The 18,669-nt window shown below is 48.1% G+C and overlaps 1 protein-coding gene across 1 annotated transcript; it reads left to right on the forward strand.

Moving 5' to 3' along the window:
- Positions 1 to 528: 528 nt before the first annotated feature.
- bcorl1 (BCL6 corepressor-like 1) lies at positions 529 to 16,176 on the forward strand (the record flags this gene model as incomplete). Its single annotated transcript, XM_080008226.1, has 15 exons — positions 529 to 575; positions 711 to 770; positions 3,412 to 3,563; positions 4,871 to 4,964; positions 6,408 to 6,477; positions 6,573 to 9,122; positions 9,500 to 9,626; positions 10,011 to 10,391; positions 10,668 to 10,855; positions 11,147 to 11,410; positions 11,528 to 11,694; positions 12,110 to 12,255; positions 13,220 to 13,297; positions 15,349 to 15,523; positions 15,774 to 16,176. The coding sequence occupies 15 exons, from the start codon at positions 529 to 531 to the stop codon at positions 16,174 to 16,176; spliced, it is 4,902 nt and encodes a 1,633-aa protein (XP_079864352.1).
- Positions 16,177 to 18,669: the final 2,493 nt, after the last annotated feature.

The raw sequence follows: 18,669 nt of genomic DNA on the forward strand, positions 1-18,669 counted from the left end.
CATCGTCCGTCGACTAGGATTCCGGATCACACTTCCACGGTCACATAATCACTGACCGGCCGCGGCGTGGCGTCGGGCTACGCCGCGTCCGTGACTTTAAACTCGGCGTTTTGTCCCCCCCGCCGTGCCTCGCGTGGACCAGGTGGACCACCAACTTAGACGGGACATCTCCGCTGTGGCTTGTAAACCATGGCGGCCTAAATTGGGTCGATAATCTCCCGCGACACGACACGACACGACATCGCGGACGGACGACCACGTATGTCCACTTTGAGGACATTTCGCAAAGCTCCCGGGGCCTTGGAAGTAAACACGGCGCCTAGATGTTGCGTGGCGGCGGCGGCGGCGGCGGCGGGGCGGCGGGGGTCCCCAGGTTCCAACACGCCCCGGGGTCCTGCGCTTCACGATGCCTTCGCCGTGTCACCCCCCTCCCCCTCGAGTTTTGCTGTTGGGTGTTTCACAATTGTCCATCTGTCAATGATTTCGGGGTCCTCGCATAGAAAACGCCCGAGCTGCCATTACGGCCGAATGGCGTCGGGCACGCCGGAGCTCACGGACGCGCTGGTTCGCGTCGCGTGTGATACTTCCCTCGAACGCCCCACGTTGGACCGCTGCCCCACATCGGCTCCGCAGCGAGTTGGGAAGTGGGCTGGATCCAGATCTAGATCAGGGCTTCCTCAACTTTTTTCATGACAAGGTCCCCTTCGCAGACTAAACTCCAGCTGGGGACAACCACCCCCGCCGCCCAACGCCACCCTCACCCCCACAAGGTGAACACACTTTATTTACATGCAATAAACTACCATGTTGCTTTAACATTTAACTTAAACCTTGCTGACCAGAAAAAAAAAACAAAAAAAAAAAAACAAACGTGAAAATCTCACAATCATTAGCGGGGTTGAGTAACTATGATATTTTGTGGGAAAGGATATATACAAACATTTGTGAGTAGGTAAATAAAATAATACATGCTGCCGACCTGCTGCAATCCGTTCATGGACCCCTAGGGGGGCGCGGACCCCAGATTGGGAACCCCTGGGCTAGATCGCGGAAGGGAAGGCAATAAAGTAATTTCATTCGCACGCTAATGTCGGGCTTTCATTACACACTGGTGCATTTCTTTTCCACAAGTGTTCTGGGCTTTGTTTCTTTTTGGAATTGTTTTACATGCCTGCTGCTTCCCACGATTCTGGCACCCTGGTTCCTGGTGTGATAACGTGAGGTCTCCCATGTGCCTCAACCTGACCATTAATTGAATTGTTGGGAGCATTATCACACAATGAGTCCTATAATGACCGTTCCCCCGCTGGGCCGATTTGAATTTGAAGTCGCAAGGTGAAACATCACTTTCTTCTGGTCTTCCTCTCTGATATGCATTCATCTGTGATGTTCAGAGTGTAGATCATTCACCCAGGCCTTATCTTAGTCCTCCAGGTACTGAATGAGCCCTCAGCAAGATTTTAAGATGTACATTGATTGTGTCAAGCTGTGGTTCCTGTCTCACCTCCAGTAGGCCTACTAGAGTGTATTCCCTTTAAAGATTAGGTTCGCCATTTCCGACCCGCAGGCCTTGTTAAAATGCTGGTTCTCATCATTGATAACCGTTTGTAACACAAAGTCGCTGAACGCAATACTATTGAGAAACGCACCGCTCTGCCGCAGCTTCTCATCGTGCTTACATGCAGTCCAATGGGGCAAACGTTGAAGCCTCAAAAAAAAAAGGTTTAATCTCCTTTTTGAAAACGAGAAACTCACATTATTGTAAGCACGTTCTTAATATTTTATACTGGAAAATATGGTCTCAAACTGTGCATTTCATTAGGTTTTCCTGGGTTCTATCGACTCTTTTGCACTTCTGCAAACCAGATTTTTTTTCCGACATCCACACTAACGTAAGGGAAACAGGAAGTTGCGCCGCTTCCTACCGGCAAACTGCTGCACACATTGATAATAGTTACAAATCCACAATATCAAACACAATGTGATACTACTGTTATTGAAAAATATGTTCTTGACTATGAGTTTCCCGTTTTCAAAATAAATTCAAAATTCAGATTTAACTGCATTTAGCCTAAACATTTGCCCCATTGGACAGCATTTTAGCACAGTGAGAAGCTGTAGCAGAGCGGTAACCTATCCTTTAAACCAGTGTATGTCATGTTAGTCATGTTATCTGCATAGAAAATGTATTATTTTAAGAAAGTTGGTGAGAGCAGTTATTATTATTATTATTATTTCTCTTATAAGGTCACTATCAGTTATGTGTATTATTATTTTACTGTGGCTTGATGAATGGTAAATATTACTCGATACCCCTAATTAGGAATGACTAGTCGTTGCGTATAGATCCAGCATTGTCTCGACAGTGCAAAAGTGTGTGTGGGACTGTAGTTGAAACTGAGTGCCCCACACCTGGGCAAAATATCATGAGGCTGAATATCTGCACCCTTTCCCTGATCTCCCTCTTTATCTTATATATAGGTGCCATGCGGCCATGCTAATCAAATGTCGGCGTGGACTGATACTGGAGGCAGTGAAAAAAAGTTCTAGTTGGTTTAAGTATTAAAATGCCATCACCAATATAGTGAATAATTCATCCTTGGGCTATTTAAGATTAATCTGCGAGTTAAGTGAATTGATACTTGTAATTATCTCTGCTGTACAAATACTACCGGGTAATTTGCAGCTGGATTATTTTTTAGATGGAGGTACATGTTGAAATGGGCAAGTATTAGACAAGAAAATGTGTTTCAAACTTCCACCAACAGTTGGAAATGCAATGTGAGCTAATGGGTAAGAGACAGGTGGAAATGTATCAACGCCTTTTATCAGCAGAAATTTCGCCTCCACAGATCAGGCATCGTGCAGTCTGGGTGGAGGGTCATACCAGGGGAACTTCATTCGGTGGCAGGTCTTAATATTTTAAGTTACATTTATAATACCAGCGCTGGGGACCGGAATATAATAATTTAAAGATGGTGCTCTTTTTGATTCGGCGGAGCTTTCCTGTGCATACAGATTCGCGTGTGAAGGGGGCCGGAGCTCTGTGGGACGCCACACATCTCCCGCGCGTACGTTTCACGGCGTGCGACCGTGGACGTTGCCTCCTCGTGTTCATTCCGCCACAACGGAACAACCATTCCTCTCCCACTCTTTTTTCCCCTCTATTTGGCACTTCCCTTCAGCAACCATCACCCCCCGCACTGTGGAGCTCTTAATTATCCCGCTTGTTCCCCAAACGCCGACACCCCGCGCTGCCGTGGCTCTTTTCGATTAAAAACACGAGGCATCACTTCGTCGTCGTCCCCCCTCTTTTTAATTTATTTTTCTTCTCTCTCTCTTTTTCTTCTTCTTCTTTCAGTTCCGCGCACCGTTACACTCTCGGTCGCGATCCCCTCTTTTCCCCTTGAGCGGCCGGGGGTCCGCGGTGCATTCTGGGAAGCGCAGTCCTTACTCCTCCCACCTCGCCGGCGCCGGCGACGGGGCGCGGGTGGCCGCGAGACTACAAGTCCCACCCTCGCTGCCCGCCTCGCTCTCCCACCAGACTGGAGGCTGGAGATACGGTACGGACCGTCTTGGCGAACACCCCCCCCCACCCCCCCACCCCAACCGCCCTCCTCTCCTCCTCCACCTCCTCCCCCACCCCCCCCACACACACACGCCCCCCCCCCCCCCGCGCCGCCCAACCCCACCCCCACCACCACCCCCCCACCCCTGGACTTTTAGAGCCGAAAAGCCGTCGAGATCAGCGGACAGCGGCGGTTATTTAAAGTCGCCGTGGCGTGCCGTGTACGCGCCGTGCGGACGAGCAGGTTCGTAAGTGTTGTCTGTCATTTTGGACCCGTTCCCTCGCTTGCTAATCACCCTTGTAGGATCGTTCGGTGATTTTGGGGGGACTGGGAGTGTGGTCGCGGGGGGTGGCGGACGACGACCGACCGAGCGACCGGGGGGCGGGGGGGGGGGATCCGTTCGACCGGGTCCGACTCGCCGATGCCTTTGGTCGGGCGCAGCGGCTTCCTCTGTAGGGCCGACCCGAGACGGAGCACTTGGCTGTGTCGGCGGCGGGTCCGAGATAAACACGGCAGCCTGTCGAAACATGTGATCCGAACGTTGTGTGTGTGTGTGTGTGTGTCTGTGTGTGTTATTCGTATTGTTATTTACACACCGGGAGTTGGATGGGTTAAGCGCTGGCCTGTAAGTTGAGTGTGCACTTTCCAATCCGAACATTTGGGGAAGAACTCGGGTTAAAGTCAAGGCGTTATCTGGTCTCAAAACGATTGTGCTGTTTGTGAACCGCGATCCCTTCTTGTAAACGCGGGTGGGTTTTTGTTTGTTTGTTTGGTGTTGTTTTGTTTCGTTTCTGCTGTTTTACCCGAACGTCCCCCGTTTGATCGCGATCCTTGACGATCCTTATCCGATGTGCCACATTATCGCCGGCGCCGGGTGCGAACGAACGCCGCAGCCCGGACACTGGCGGAGGAACCCCCCACATCCCGGCCGGCCGGCCGGTCCGCCCTCCACCCTCCACCCCACCTCCTGACCTGCCCAAACACCAGGCATTATAACACATGTTTGGGTCTTGGGAAAATGCATCGGCTCACTCAGTTTGGCGCGTGTGTGTGGTTTTTTTTGGTCACTAGACCGATCACCTGAGAGGGAGCAGTCACCCTCTCATTAGAATAACTGTCAGAGAGACCCGGGGGTCTCCGGAGTTCCTCCCTGCTCAGACTGATATACAAAACGAACTACAAATAGGTCCGAGCAGCCTGCCATGCATTAAGCTACCGTTGTATTGTTTTCATTTTTTTTGTTGTTGTTTTTCTATGACATGACATTGGGACGTGTCTCTTTTGTGACGTGGGATGGACAGAGCTGGCCGGCTGGATCCGAGCCGTGCAGTCGTTGTCGTGGGGCGCCGTGGACCTACACGGTCTCGGGGGCTTGACTTTGTTTGAGCCGCACGCGTGGGTCCATATGCGCTGAGCTCGGACTCGTGCATCGCATCGCATCGCATCGCATTGGCCTAAATGAGTGCCGGTTAATCCAAGCGATGTCGCGGAACAGCCCGTATCCGCAGCACAAAGGCAAACTGGCTGTAAGCAACACGATGTCACGGTAATGCACGCAGAGCCTCCGAGCATCCAGCGGCTGCTTCGCTTCCCACTCCGGGCTCCGTGCACATTCCAGCGGAGGGAGATGCTGCATTTGCCGGGGTGTCATTCTTCCTGTGTACGGCTATCCTCTGGATCTGTAACTTGAGTATCAAACATTTCTGCCATTGCGTTCGATAGTTGTATATTTATTTTTTTAGGCGGTGGGGGTCTGGTTCCCCCCTTTGTCGATGTCTCGTTCACTCGCAGATCAGATGCATCGCCTCTCTTCCAAATCCACACCCGGGGCTGTTTCAGCCCGAGCCTCGTTGAGGTTAAGGAGAGTATTCTGAATATTGACATGAAGTTTTTTTTGTGTGTTTTGTTTTGGATTCTGTTTGGATTATTCCCATTCTTGTACGTCATTGTCAATGCTTTTGTTTTGCTAGTGAACTGATTTTTTTTTGTGAAAGCACATGGTCAATTGCCCCCTTCTTATGATAGTTTGAGATATATATATATATATATATATATATATATATATATATATATATATATATATATATATATATATATATATTCTTTTCTAGATTCGATTTATGACATCTATGGCCACTGGAAACGCGCAAGTACTATAGAGTCAACTGCCCTATCCTACAATTTAAACAAGCATGTGGTAGGTTTTGTTTATTTATTTATTTTTAGGTCAGAGCCTATGAACTGATTTATATGTATTCAACCTAATCTAGACTTATCAACCCATCGTAGTCAGTTCACAATGGTTTTCCTCAATGTGTCTGGAGTCAGTCTGCCTGGCAAAGTGTGCATGGCTGGGCCAGTATTTCACACAGCATTAAATCACAGTAACCATCTCAGAATTTCCAATATACGCCTCTGGTTCAATATAATTTATTTAATATTTTTCATGTCCTTATTTTGGTGAACATAAATTGTTATTCTTTCTAAATTGGAGGATGGGGCGGCATTGCCAGGTAGTGAACATGTGCTACTTGTTGCCTAATATAATGGCACGAAACAGCAGAGAAACTGTGTTCCTCAATTTAATAGACATTGGTGTGTTTCCCTGAATCATTTCCCCGCTTTGAGGAAATTGTATAATATCTTGTTGCTAAGCTCATCTCAGACGCAGGAAGTTTTCAATATGCAGTTGTTATTCAGTTAAAATCCATTGCTCTTATATACACTTGGGCCCATTACTTTTGAAAATCTGAACGACGGTCGTTGAATTTTTTTTGTAAACGTAACAGCATTATAACTGATTCACTTAAGTGTAGTTTTCCTTTTGCACTTTTCCAGAAAAACTGACTTGACTGACTCAGACTCCCCTCTCCCTGAGGGATGTTGTGTTGAAGAAACACCTATGCAGGTAATGTGATGTCGCCGACACCGATTTCATAGTCTGCTGTGTTATATTTACATATTTAATTAAGAACAGCCTAATGAACTTCTCTTATTACTCAGGTGGATCCTACACTAATGTATGTAGGGGATGGAGGCACGGTGAGCAGAGAGATCAGTGCTCCAAATAAAGTGTCTACTAGTATGGTGGGAAATCCCCCTCAGACGCTTCCCCCCGAGCTCAGAGGAGATGTTACTCTCAGTCAGCAGAACAAGAACACCCCAGCAACTGACTGTAAGACGAAGAAAAGCTGTTTCGCTAACAGCTACAATCATAACCCAGATGTTCCCCCGCCCAAACCGCTCAACAACGCACCCACACCAGGCCCTCCCATCGCCAGCCCAGATAAGAGAGCAGAAAAAAAGGTAGAAGTCACCAAAATCAAGACCGATGGTGCTGGGGTTGCTACCTCCCAGTGGGCAGGTGGATCAAAGGCCCGCCCAGAGGATTCGCCCAATCCTAGCCACAGCAGCGTGGCATCCAGTAAGAAATCACAAACGCAAACACAACCGGTGATTAGTCTTCCCCCTGGGTTTCAATGCTCAACGTTATTCAAACCGGGCCAATCTGTCTCTTTCCTTCCATCCACCAACCTCTCCTCTCCACTTTGTAAAATCACTCTCCCATCAGCATTGGGCCAGATTGCAGCGTTGCGAGAGGCTACCGCCACTCAGTTTCAGAAGGAAATTTCCGCTCAAAACCCAGGCACCGGTGGCGCCTCCTTGCTGCGGACCTACCCGTATCCGTTTTCCGTCAGACGGACTCCCTCGCAGGAGAAAAAAACTGCCACATCATCATCAAAAGTGAAATCTAACCTTGCGTCGAATAAAAGCACTAAATACGTAGGGCAACACAAATCCTTAGCCTCGGTTATGGCCTCATCGACCATCGCTCTGCCATTACAGCACCCATCACTAGGTTCTGCCCCACCAACTCGCTTCACATTGTCTCCCACTGCTGCCATCTGCTGTGGCCCTGCTCTGGCCAGTATCACCACTCAGAGCAGACTACTGAACCATGTGGAGAAAAGCCACGCAGAAGACAAGACGTCCGCATCCTGCCTAAAAACCAAGCCCCCATCTGCCTCCGAGGACCGTGCTGATGCTTGCCCCACTGAACAGAGGGATGTTCCTCTTGATCTGTCTGCCAAGTCTAAACGTCCAAAGTGTGTTAAGGACACTCCAAACGCGGCCAGTGAGTCAAATCAGAAAGATCCTTCTAACATTAAGAGGGCTAATACTGCTACTTACGGCTCGGCTGTGCAATTCCCGGTTCTACCAAACGTGCAGAGAAACGGGGCTCATCAAAAGCAAACAAATCGGCAGCCAAATCACCCGGTCACGGAGCCTAAGTCATCGTGGGGGAAAGGATCCTCGCAGGATTCCATTCAAAGCATCCCTGGAACTTATGTCGGCGTTGCAAGCCCCATACTGGCTTCTACCCTGCGAGGAAAAGATGGAAATGGGACTTTTGCAGATGAATTTCAGAATTTTGCAAAGCAGGAGTTCATATCAATAATTGACCAAGGAGAACATCTTGCCTCGCGGGGAAACAAGCCATCGTACCTAATGAAAAATAACCAGCAATTTCTCAGTGTTAAGCATGTCAACAGCACCAGCACGGTGATCACTAAGAACTGTCCCTCTAAAGGAGGTCCGGCAGCCGCCCCTCATCAGAAGTCAGGAACTGGCAAATCAGCCGTGTCCTTCTCAACCACTGTCGTCAAGCCGTCGTGGCAACAGCCAGCTATTCTACCTAACCAAGGAGCTTCTGTCCAGAAAAAGGTTTCGCAACGATCCCCAAAGGCCAAGGGCAGCTCAAGTTCAGACGTCTCCAAGTTACAGAGTGCCCATCACAGCTCGTCCAAACCCGAGGACGACACGTGGGACAGAATAAAATCCCCGCTTTCTACCCTGGAGTCTATTGTGAAGCAGAAGGCCCTGGAAACAACAGCACTGACAAGGGAGGGCTACTCTCAAGCCCCGCCCACGGGGTCTCGGAAAACCGACGCCCTGAATCCGCTCATTGGAGGCCAGGGCAACCCTTCGAAACAGACTTCTGATTTAGAGTTCCTGCCATTCCGGACCGCAGAGAAGAAGGACGGGAAGCCGCCGAGTGCGCCATCTCAAGGCGGGTCGACTCCAATCATGAACCGACTTGGGAGGTCGAATGCTACTGAGGCCAGGGAAAACAGCACTGAGGTACATAGCGGTCAGGGTGAGCACGACAAGAAAGTGTCTTCAAAGCCTGCTGCGCTCAACGGGAACAGGATGGAGAGCAAACTGGCCCAGGTGCTGGAGGAAGAGACATTGAAAGGAGGAGGCGGGAGGCGTGACGGCTCCCCCGACGAAAAGTTTGACGGAGTGGTCATGTCCATACTCACCGGCCAGAGTCCCGCGGGGGGGAAGGAGGCCGAGAAGAAAGTCAACGGAACCAAAGAGAAGTCGCACGTCAAGGCGAAAGCCGCCGCCGTCCTTCATGAAAAGACGGCGAATCCCAAGAGGCCCGGAAAGGAGAAGTCGCCGCCGGAGCCGGCAAAGAAACCCCCCGGAACACTAAAGAAGAAGCCGGACCAGCAAAGCACTCCGCCCCAAGTGCCGATCTCCAAAAAGGTACGAATGCTGAGCTATAATTAAAAAAAAATAATGATAAAATTGATGGCGTACATTATCTGCATTTTAGCAGAGTCGTTAACGACAGCGTAGAATAGTAGTCTGTGGGAATTATCTTTCAAGTGTTTTAAAAAGTCCAGAATTTCAAAAGATTTGACTGCGTGAATGCATCTCCCCTGCTGCTGTGCCAAACAGTATCTGCTTTTGAAGGAGGAATTTCAAATAAAGGGAATAGTTTAGTCTCGTGATATTCAAAGACTGACAACTTAACTTACCAGGGGCGTGTCAAGTTGCAATCGGTAGCACCCCCCCGTGCACTGTGCTCACCGTGTCGTTGTTGTCGTCGTCGTCGTCCCCCCCCCCCCCCCGTGTTTCAGCAAAAAAGACAGTGTGCACCTGTACCGGAGCGCAGCGTGGACAAGCAGCCCTCGCAGATTAAAGAGGAGATTCCAAAGGACGGCGGCCGCAACAACAAAGTGAAACGGGCAGCTGTCAACAAACCAGGCAAGCCTTGATTGTCAATTGATTGTCGATTCTGTGACGCAAGAAACGCAGATTTATTTATTTATTTATTTATTTATTTTTGCCAAATTCTAAGTTGCCCCGGTCTTATGCGTGGTTTTAAACAATGCTTTCAATTTCCTTAGTTCTGTCTCGTTTTATAGTCAGCCACATTATAGTTATCTCAGAGTTATAGCCACTGTTCTTCTGAATAATCCTCCGCAGTCTCCCTGGGTGGCATGGTCATTTATCTGCACCATTAAGTGAGAAGAGAACATTACCCGCATTGTCTACGTACTGTCTTTTTACGTTATGGGACCGTTATGGCTCCACGCTGTGTGCAATGTGTCAGAGTCTAGCGAGCGACTTGTGTTTTGGCACTTTCAGTAAGCGGGAGCGGTCCTCACGGTCCAAGATCTCCGGAGGGCTCCTCTCCGCGGCTGAGGAGGGGCAGGCGGCGCTGTGAGGAAGCTCGGCCGGGCCAGTGGGACCCCTCCCCCCCGCCCCCCTCCCCACCCCCGCCCCCCCTCCAGCCGGCGCGCCGCCCCAGGGGCCGGCCGCGCACCCACCCCTTGCCGGGCGACGCGGGTCAGCCGAAGGCCAAGGCGCCCGCCGCAGAGGGCGACGCGCCCGCGCCCAAGAAACGCCGACGATGCCGCAGCAGGAAGTATCAGAGTGGAGAGTACATCATCGAAAGAGACAAGTTGGAAGATGGAGACCCACACAAGGGATCTGTCTCCCAAAAACAGCACGCAGGAGAAGCACGAGGTACTCACTCTTCCCATTAGGTTACTGGCATGCCTTCTCGTCGTGACAAGACCAAGGAATATTCTCTGTGATGGGGTTTTTTTTGTTTTGTTTTTTACATGTTTTCCTTGAAGTTGTTTTTATAAACACGCATAATCCCCTGATCCAGATACTGATGACAGGCCGAGAGTAAAACCATCGTTGTTCACACACCATCCTGCAATTTTATCCGTGGTTTATGTCCGGTGATCATCATTTTCAGTTGGAGGAAATTCCCTAAACCTCTTATTGTTGCAGATTCGCAGACCAGCCCGTCTCCGAGTCTCAGTGCCTCCAGCCCGGAGCCTGCTCTCCAGAGGCCCCTGTTCACCCGTTCCGGGTCACTTCGCTTGCAAGAGAGCGAGGTCTCCCCGGACGGCGGCGACAAGCCTTCAGGAAAGAGGAAGTTCAAAAGCAAGCACTTGTGTGACAGCGACGAACAAAAGGTAGAGTATGGCTGCCTGTTTCCCTTTCTTGTAGACGTGCAGATTTTTTTTTTTTTTTTTCCTTTTTAAACTCCTGCATTCAGTTGGGAAATGGGTACCACAGAGCGTCACCCCACAGATTGATTAGCTCACACTGCCCTCTTGTGGCCTCATTAAGTAACTACATTTCACTTTTCATAATGGCAGCTGTTTTCTATGGCAATGGCATGTGGCGGCAGGCAGTTGCTCTGGGTTTGCACTGTATTACGTGAGATTTTGCAGACAACTGTCTTTATTCTATCTTCATCGTAGCTGAAAACAAAACGGAGCAGCTTGGGGAAGCGCTCTTCCTCGTGCATTGCAGATGACGACAACAGCTCGAAAAAAACAGCTGCCGTCCCAGCCGCTCAGAAGGGCTTACTGTCACCTCTGCCCAGTAAGAAAAGTTCACTTGGAAAGGGTGGCGGGCCAGAGTCTCCACCCAGAAGACCAGTCCCCCCGGAGGTCCGCCGGCTCATAGTCAACAAGAATGCTGGCGAAACTTTGCTGCAGCGAGCTGCCAGATTGGGCTACCAGGTCAGGTTGCATAGTTTGTGATTTAATTCAAAATTCTCCATCTGTAATTTTACACACTGTGTGTAAAATTGCTCAAATGGCCACATTCTCCTGTCCCGTCCTCCAATGTTCTTTTAGGAAGTAGTTCTGTACTGTCTGGAGAAGGACATCCGGGAGGTCAATCGCCGTGACAACGCCGGCTACACGGCCCTTCACGAGGCTTCGTCCCGGGGCTGGACGCAGATCGTCCAGATGCTGTTGAAACACGGCGCCGACGTCAACTGCAGCGCCCAGGACGGAACGCGGTAGGTCAACACTTGAAGTTGTCTTTATTTGAGAACCGCCCTTTATCACCTTGTCAGACGAGCTGTGGTGCCCGGCCAAGATATATAACATGTCTGTAACTGATTTAAAAAAATAAAAAATAATAATAAATGGACGTGGTAAGGGATTTATTGAAGATATTTGTGAATTTCAGTTGGTATAATTGTGTGTCCTATTCAAAACGTGCCATTTGCAGTTGTTAGATGATGTCTTGCTCCTACAAGGTTGAATGTAAGATGATGCAGTAAAAAATCTCAGCTGCATTTCTTGAAAGCCAAAGCCCCGACAAAGGCCAAACACATCAGTCCTGAACAAATAACTGTCTTTGTTTTTACAAGTGTTATTGGGCGTTGATTTTCCCACCGTTGCTCTGACCACCTCTGCGGTGCTTTCCAGGCCCATTCACGATGCGGTGGCGAGTGATAATCTGCCCATAGTTTGGCTGCTGCTCAACCACGGGGCCGACCCCACGCTGGCCACCTACTCCGGACACACGGCCGTCAAACTGGCCCACAGCCCCAGCATGAAGACCTTCCTTACAGGTACGTCGTCCATTTCATCCTGACGTTCCAAATTCAGAGAAACGGATCCGGAGCAAAGAGATCACACGTCGGCGGACAAATCCACGCAGTTTGATTCTCTCTGAAATGAGGTCGCTGTTGAGGAAGACAACATTTTGATGCAAACTCCAGTTCATTTATAATGGCAGTGAACAGGTCGTTGTGGAATGGGCCCCAAATAATGTTTTTTTTTTTGTTTGTTTGTTTTTTTCCACCCCAGTTTATGAAAGTACAGCATTTAGATGCACATGAAGCTTTTAAATGAAGGGCGTATTCGATCCTGTAGTTCGTTTGCAGACCGTGCCTCCTCTCTCCTCACGTGCCGTAGACTGTGTGGCAGCGGGCAGCGAGGGCGACGCCCCCTCTCCCTCTGTGTGTGGGTGTGCGTGCGTGCGCAGTTTGTTGGGTCGGTTGCATTCTCACCGCAAACCAACCGCTCCGTGGAGCGATCGCAAGTGAGCCGAGACCACCCTGCCGCGGCGACCTCTGCGCGGTTGATTTGTTCCGGCACCGAGTGCGTCACACACGCCCGAAGGAAGCCATCCAGGGGGGGGGGGTGGCCCGGGAAGCTGAATAAATGCTCCAAACGAGCTTGGTGTGAATCAGGGTTTGGTTTAAACGATCAGCTTTTTTACACTTAATTCCACACTTCAAACCAGAGCCCATGCTGACCATTCAGTGTTCACATTCGGGCGTTGAACGGTGGAAATCTGAGTTGAATGTGTTCGCAACAAGTGCCGCTCTGTGGGTCCCGCTCTGACCTTCCCCCCTCAACCCTCATTATTAGATAATAACTGAAGCTGGAGTCTTTAAAACGACAAATGGCCTTTTTTTCTTTTTTTTTTTTTAATACCTGGATCCAAGTTTGAAACACGGTGCGCTTCCCTGTTAAGGTGTAATGCAAATGTGAGATGTAACGCAAGGCACTTCCCTCTTTGTTTTCCAGAATATTTCACGGATTTAGAAGGGCGCAGCGAGCAGGATCCCAGCTTGCACTGGGACTTCTTCGGCAGCTCCTTGTTCGGTAAGAAAACACCAGATCGCCGTCCCCCCCGTCCAAATGTTTGACTCGTTTCTATTGACGGAGGAGCGTGACGTGACTTCCTCGAGGGGGATCGTAAAAAAAAAACAAAAAAAAAAACACCTCGGCGCGGTCGGACGCCGGCGTTTATCGCCACGCTGGTCCTTGACGAACGGGTAATTGGCCGGGGGAAAGAATTGATACGGAGATGATTCGTCTTTGAAGCGTTCTGCCTTGATTTGGTTCATGTCGCCGCTTCCTCTTAAGCTCCGGATACCTAGCAGAGGATTTCAGACTCTCCGCTCTAAACGTCTCTAAACTGGCTCTAACCAAGATGTAGTTCTTTTCTTATTGGCATATCTGAGGCCCATTACTCACACTTCTGCAGATAATATCCCGGACGTTGAATCCAATTTCCCCCTCGTCGGTGCCAGAGCACGGTGATCCATTCAGACAGTCCTTGTTTTTTTTTTTTCCCAGAGCCACCAGATCCATCAGACAATGTCGATGGAGAGCGAAAAAATATATATATTTTTGGTAAATTTTTGTGTTTTACACTGGCGCAGTTAAATAGAATAGCAGAGCAGGCTAGAACAAAATGAATCCTCTGCATTTGACCCATCCTAGACTTCCATTTTCAACGGTAATTTATATTTGGAGGACAAAAAGAGAGATCAGAGATGAGGCCTAGTACACCTATGGAAAACCTTTTATTTTATTTTTATTCATATATTTTTTTATGAATTCATTGATCAGACACTTTTGTGACTTACATGCGGAGTCTACTGTCCAAACAATCAATGCATACATCCGCCGTTGGAGCCACCACCAATTTAAGTGCACGAGCACCTGTTTCTAAATTAAACCAGAAACAAATAAGGATTCAATTGCATTATTAGGCTTTTATTTTACTTTTTTTTTTTGTTTGTTTGTTTGTTTTTTTGGTATGTTAGTGCAATATATCAACTAGTCAACAACATCATCAACTCATGTGCTGTGACTCATACTCATGCATTCAATACAAACACTCAGTCTGTCTCATTGCAGGAATGACGTAAAAGTATTTTTTCCACAGAGAAACCTGTGAAATGAAATCACCGGGACCCGAGCATCTCAAACAGGGCTTTCCATACGTTATAAAATTAATCTGTTTAAGAGCGTACGAGAATTGTAAGGCGTTCCCACGGTACACATTCCACTAGCACTTTGTGCAGTTCATCACTAATGAAGGGGTGACATCACCGGGCCAGACTATTCCTCCGCTGGATGGAGCTAATATCAATGACACTGGATCCAGTTCCACTTTCATTCAAAGATTTGTTTTAACATTCCAGAGGGAATATCAGGCCAGTATTTCTGAACTTATGCTTCGGCCGTAAGCGGTGTTGAAGGGTCTGAAGCCTACTTCAAATTTTCCTTGAGATATGATGCTATGGTATGAAGCTGAGTCAAATCAAGGTCACTCACATTCCTTTCGACATGAACGTTAACCACAGACAGTCGTGCGTCCCCGAGCCAGATGTGTGGATCAAAATGTGCAAATGTGACAAACTGGACGGTAAAACTTGATATATAATCGGGCTCACGATCATGAAATGTGTTTTTTAAATTTATTTTATGCCCCTATCATTAAGAATCCAATTATAACTATTATAATATATTACAATATTGTATTTCAATATTTATAATTAATACAAGCAATGTGTTTGTGTTGAGATTTTTCTGAGTTTTTCTAAATGTTTTCCAACTTCGTTAATCTTACAGGTTTTATGTACTTGAAACATATTTTAGCTATTTCAGTGAGTCCTGATATGCTAATAGGCTGAATGCTCTTTGAAGACTCACAGATAACAAAAAATCACGTCTCGTTTATAATTGCACTCAGAACCATCAACTGTGGCTGTTTTCTGGTGACCATTAATTCTGGGTTGGAAAACCAGCTGTGGGCACATGAGCCACTGTGTTGTGTTAACAGGCCACTAGAGGGCGTCCTCACCCTTTAGGGGGTGCAGGTTACTCGACCTGTAATCGGTCCCTTTGCTTGTTGTTTTCAGAGAACGAGCAGGAGCCGTGCTGGGACTTCTTGCTCTCTGAGCAGGAGGAGGAGCCGGAGGAGGAGAAGGGAAGGGGGGCGGCCGAGAGAGACCCGGACAAGGATTGTCTTCTGTTCGAGTTCTCCTCCGAGCCCCTCCTGCCGTGCTACCACATCCAGGTGTCGCTAACCCAGGGGTGAGTTGGGCGTCATCCACATGCGGTCCGAAAAAAAAGACGCCATATAAAGATATACCCCCCCCACTAAAAAACCTGCTTATATCAGAGTAAAATTGATGGTCAGGAACAGTTTCCAGCTCCACTTTTTGAAAGCAGAAGAGTCTATTTGTTAAAACCCATGGCGATCAGGAGCCAGGTGTCAAAATGCCTTTGTCACTAGAAACTGTTCTTCCGCTTTCAATATCACCCATGTCCCTCTCATCCACAGCTTCTGCAACTGGTTCACGCTGACCGACGTCCTAAAACGCATGAAGATGTCCGCTCGCATATTCCGGGCGCGCTACCCCCACCTGGAGGTGGTGAGCCTATCGGGGGCGGAGTTTTGGCGGCAGGTGTCGGTGAGCCAGGTGAGTGCGGCTGCGGCAACGCCCAGCAGAGGCAAGCGTAAGGACCGGGGCAGAGGAGAGGAGGACGAGGACGAGGAGGGGGACGAGGACGAGGAGGAGGAGGAGGAGGATGAAGACGGGCCCGTGGAGCTGGTGCGCTGCGTCCCGGAGCTCCAGAGACTCGTGGGCTCCTCCATTCACATCCTGCAGGAAGAGGAAGAGGAGGAGGAGGAGGAGGAGGAGGAGGAGGAGAACGCAGACGTAGCCAAGTCTCGCTCCCGATAGCCCTCCGTTGCACCTGGCTTCTCCACCATGTCGATATATTTCACACCCCTCCGTCCTGTCTCACAACGATGGAGGCTCTCCGCCTCTGACCTTTTGACCTCAGAAGAAAGGGGGATTGCTCTGCCACAGTATCACCACCTCAAGGACTGTATCAGGGAGGTCGGTGCTAAAAAAAACAACAACAACAAAAAAAGAACAGCTTTCAGGTTCCTATCTATTGGTAAATTTCATTACCCAAAAAACTATTGAACACTTTTTTTTTTTTTTTTTTTTTTAGGACGATGTATGTACATGGTTGTGTGTACAGGATGTATATCTTGCCATCAGGGTCAAACATTTGGTTGTATAAATGTATTCTTGTGGCGAGAGACGGATCACGTTCAGGACCTTTTTTTTTTTTTGTTTGTTTGTTTTGTTTTTTTTTGTCGAGTTTGTTTGTTCCTAAGGGAAAGTGAATATTTCTGGATGGGAGATAATCCAAGGCTTTTATCTTGGTGAACTCTTGCGTAAAGTTAAGAGGATTACGGCCAGCTCTAACTGCGTCAGGGAAGGCCGTTGGCCCAGATGGTTTTCTTTGTCGGACCTCGGGAGAACTGGAGACCCGCGGAGCGGAAACCACGGCACATACATTCACACACCTTCCAACCTCAAGGGCCCCCCTCAACCCACCCCACACACACACACACACACACACACACACACACACACACACACACACACACACACACACACACACACACACACACACACACACACACACACACACACACACACACACACACACACACACACACACACACACACATGTTTGTATTTCCCTTTCCATCATGCATACTCAACAAATCATTGCTGGATGAACATGAAGTTTGTTGGGGTTTTTTTATTTTTTATTTATATATATATATATATATTCCCCCCCCCCCCCCCCGCGTCTCGTGAAACGTTTCGCCAAAGCCGTCCGAGGCCCGGCTGACAATCGTCGAATCTCCCGAGGCGGGACTCGAGAAGGGGAACTTGCTTCGAGAGCGGTTCCGCGGCAACGTCCCCCCCTCCCCCCGCGCGCCCGAACCGATACGGAGTCCTGTGGATCTCTTTCGGTGGAACGGTTAGCTCCCTCTCCGGAGCCGACGACGCCCTCTCACCGCAGCCATGACTGTCCCCTCCTCCGTCCCCGAGGTGTCGCGCTGTGCTCTGTATAGCGAGTATTTTATTTACACTGTTTGTTGTTTGTGCTTAATTTAATAGTACCTAATATATTTGACCTCTTGTGTATCTGACAGAACTATCTATATGAAATTTTGCTTTGTATGGTTGGTGCTTAATTTTGAATTGTACAAATTAGGATTCCCTTTATTCTGATCTTTTCTTTTCTCTCTCTCTCTCACCCTCATTGCAAAACAGTATTTCAACAACGGCAAAAGTACAGTTTTATTGTACTGGTGCTAACCTAGATTTTGTGTTGACAATCAATGATGTTTTTGGTTTTTTTTGTTTGTTTTTTGAGGTCACAAACTAAATAAAGTTATTTAAGGTGATGAGGCTGAAATGTACAGAAAGTATAGTTAAAAAAACAGGAGACACTAAGACTTAAAAAGACTTTGAGCAGCTTGTGTGAAAACAGGAAAGAGCCTTTTGTTTGATTCTTTTATAAGAAATCCACAAGAATAAAGCATGATTGTGAATCATATATATATATATTTTTTTTTTTACCTTTTTACTTAACCAATTAGTCTTAAATGATCACTAAAATTTACTCACATGTGATTCCTGTACAATGGGGTTAATGAAGGAGGAAACCAGAGAACCATCAATCTGTCACTGGGAGACTGTTTTTTTGCAAGGTTTGTTTTTCTTTTTTACTTTGGTTTAATTTTAATGCATTTTGTTATGTATGAAAAGTCTTTTAGTACTGTAGGTATTTAATAACCAGAAAATGCTCCGATTTCAATGGATACTCAAATCCTGGATTCCATTGTGGTGATCTAATCGCTTAATTGGCAGGTGTGTGTGCGTGCCTGCCTCTCTGTCTGCTTGCCTGTCTGTCTGCTTTCCTGTCTGTCTGCTTGCCTGCGTGCGCCTGTGTGTGTGTGTGTCTGTGATTGCAACCTAGACAGTTGATCTGCATGGGGAGTTCCCATCCACAACCTGCAATATTTATCCAAAAACAATAACTTCATCCTGAAGTTGCCCTGTGCAACATTCAACCGAATGCAACACACTTACTAACCCTAGACTTACTAACCATAGTGTAACTAACCCCAGTCTTAAACCCTAGACTTACTCACCTTAGACTTACTAAACCTAGTCTTACTAACCCCAGTCTTAAACCCTACACCTACTAACCCTAGTGTTACGAACCCTAGACTTACTAACCCCAGTCTTACTGCCCCTAGTCTTACTAACCCTCGTCTTACTAACCCCAGTTTTACTAACCCTAGATTTACTAACCCTAGACTTACTAACCCCACTCTTACCAACCCTAGATTTACTAAC

The sequence above is a fragment of the Zeus faber genome, assembly GCF_960531495.2.
Source record: "Zeus faber genome assembly, chromosome: 10".
Classification (NCBI taxonomy): domain Eukaryota; kingdom Metazoa; phylum Chordata; class Actinopteri; order Zeiformes; family Zeidae; genus Zeus; species Zeus faber.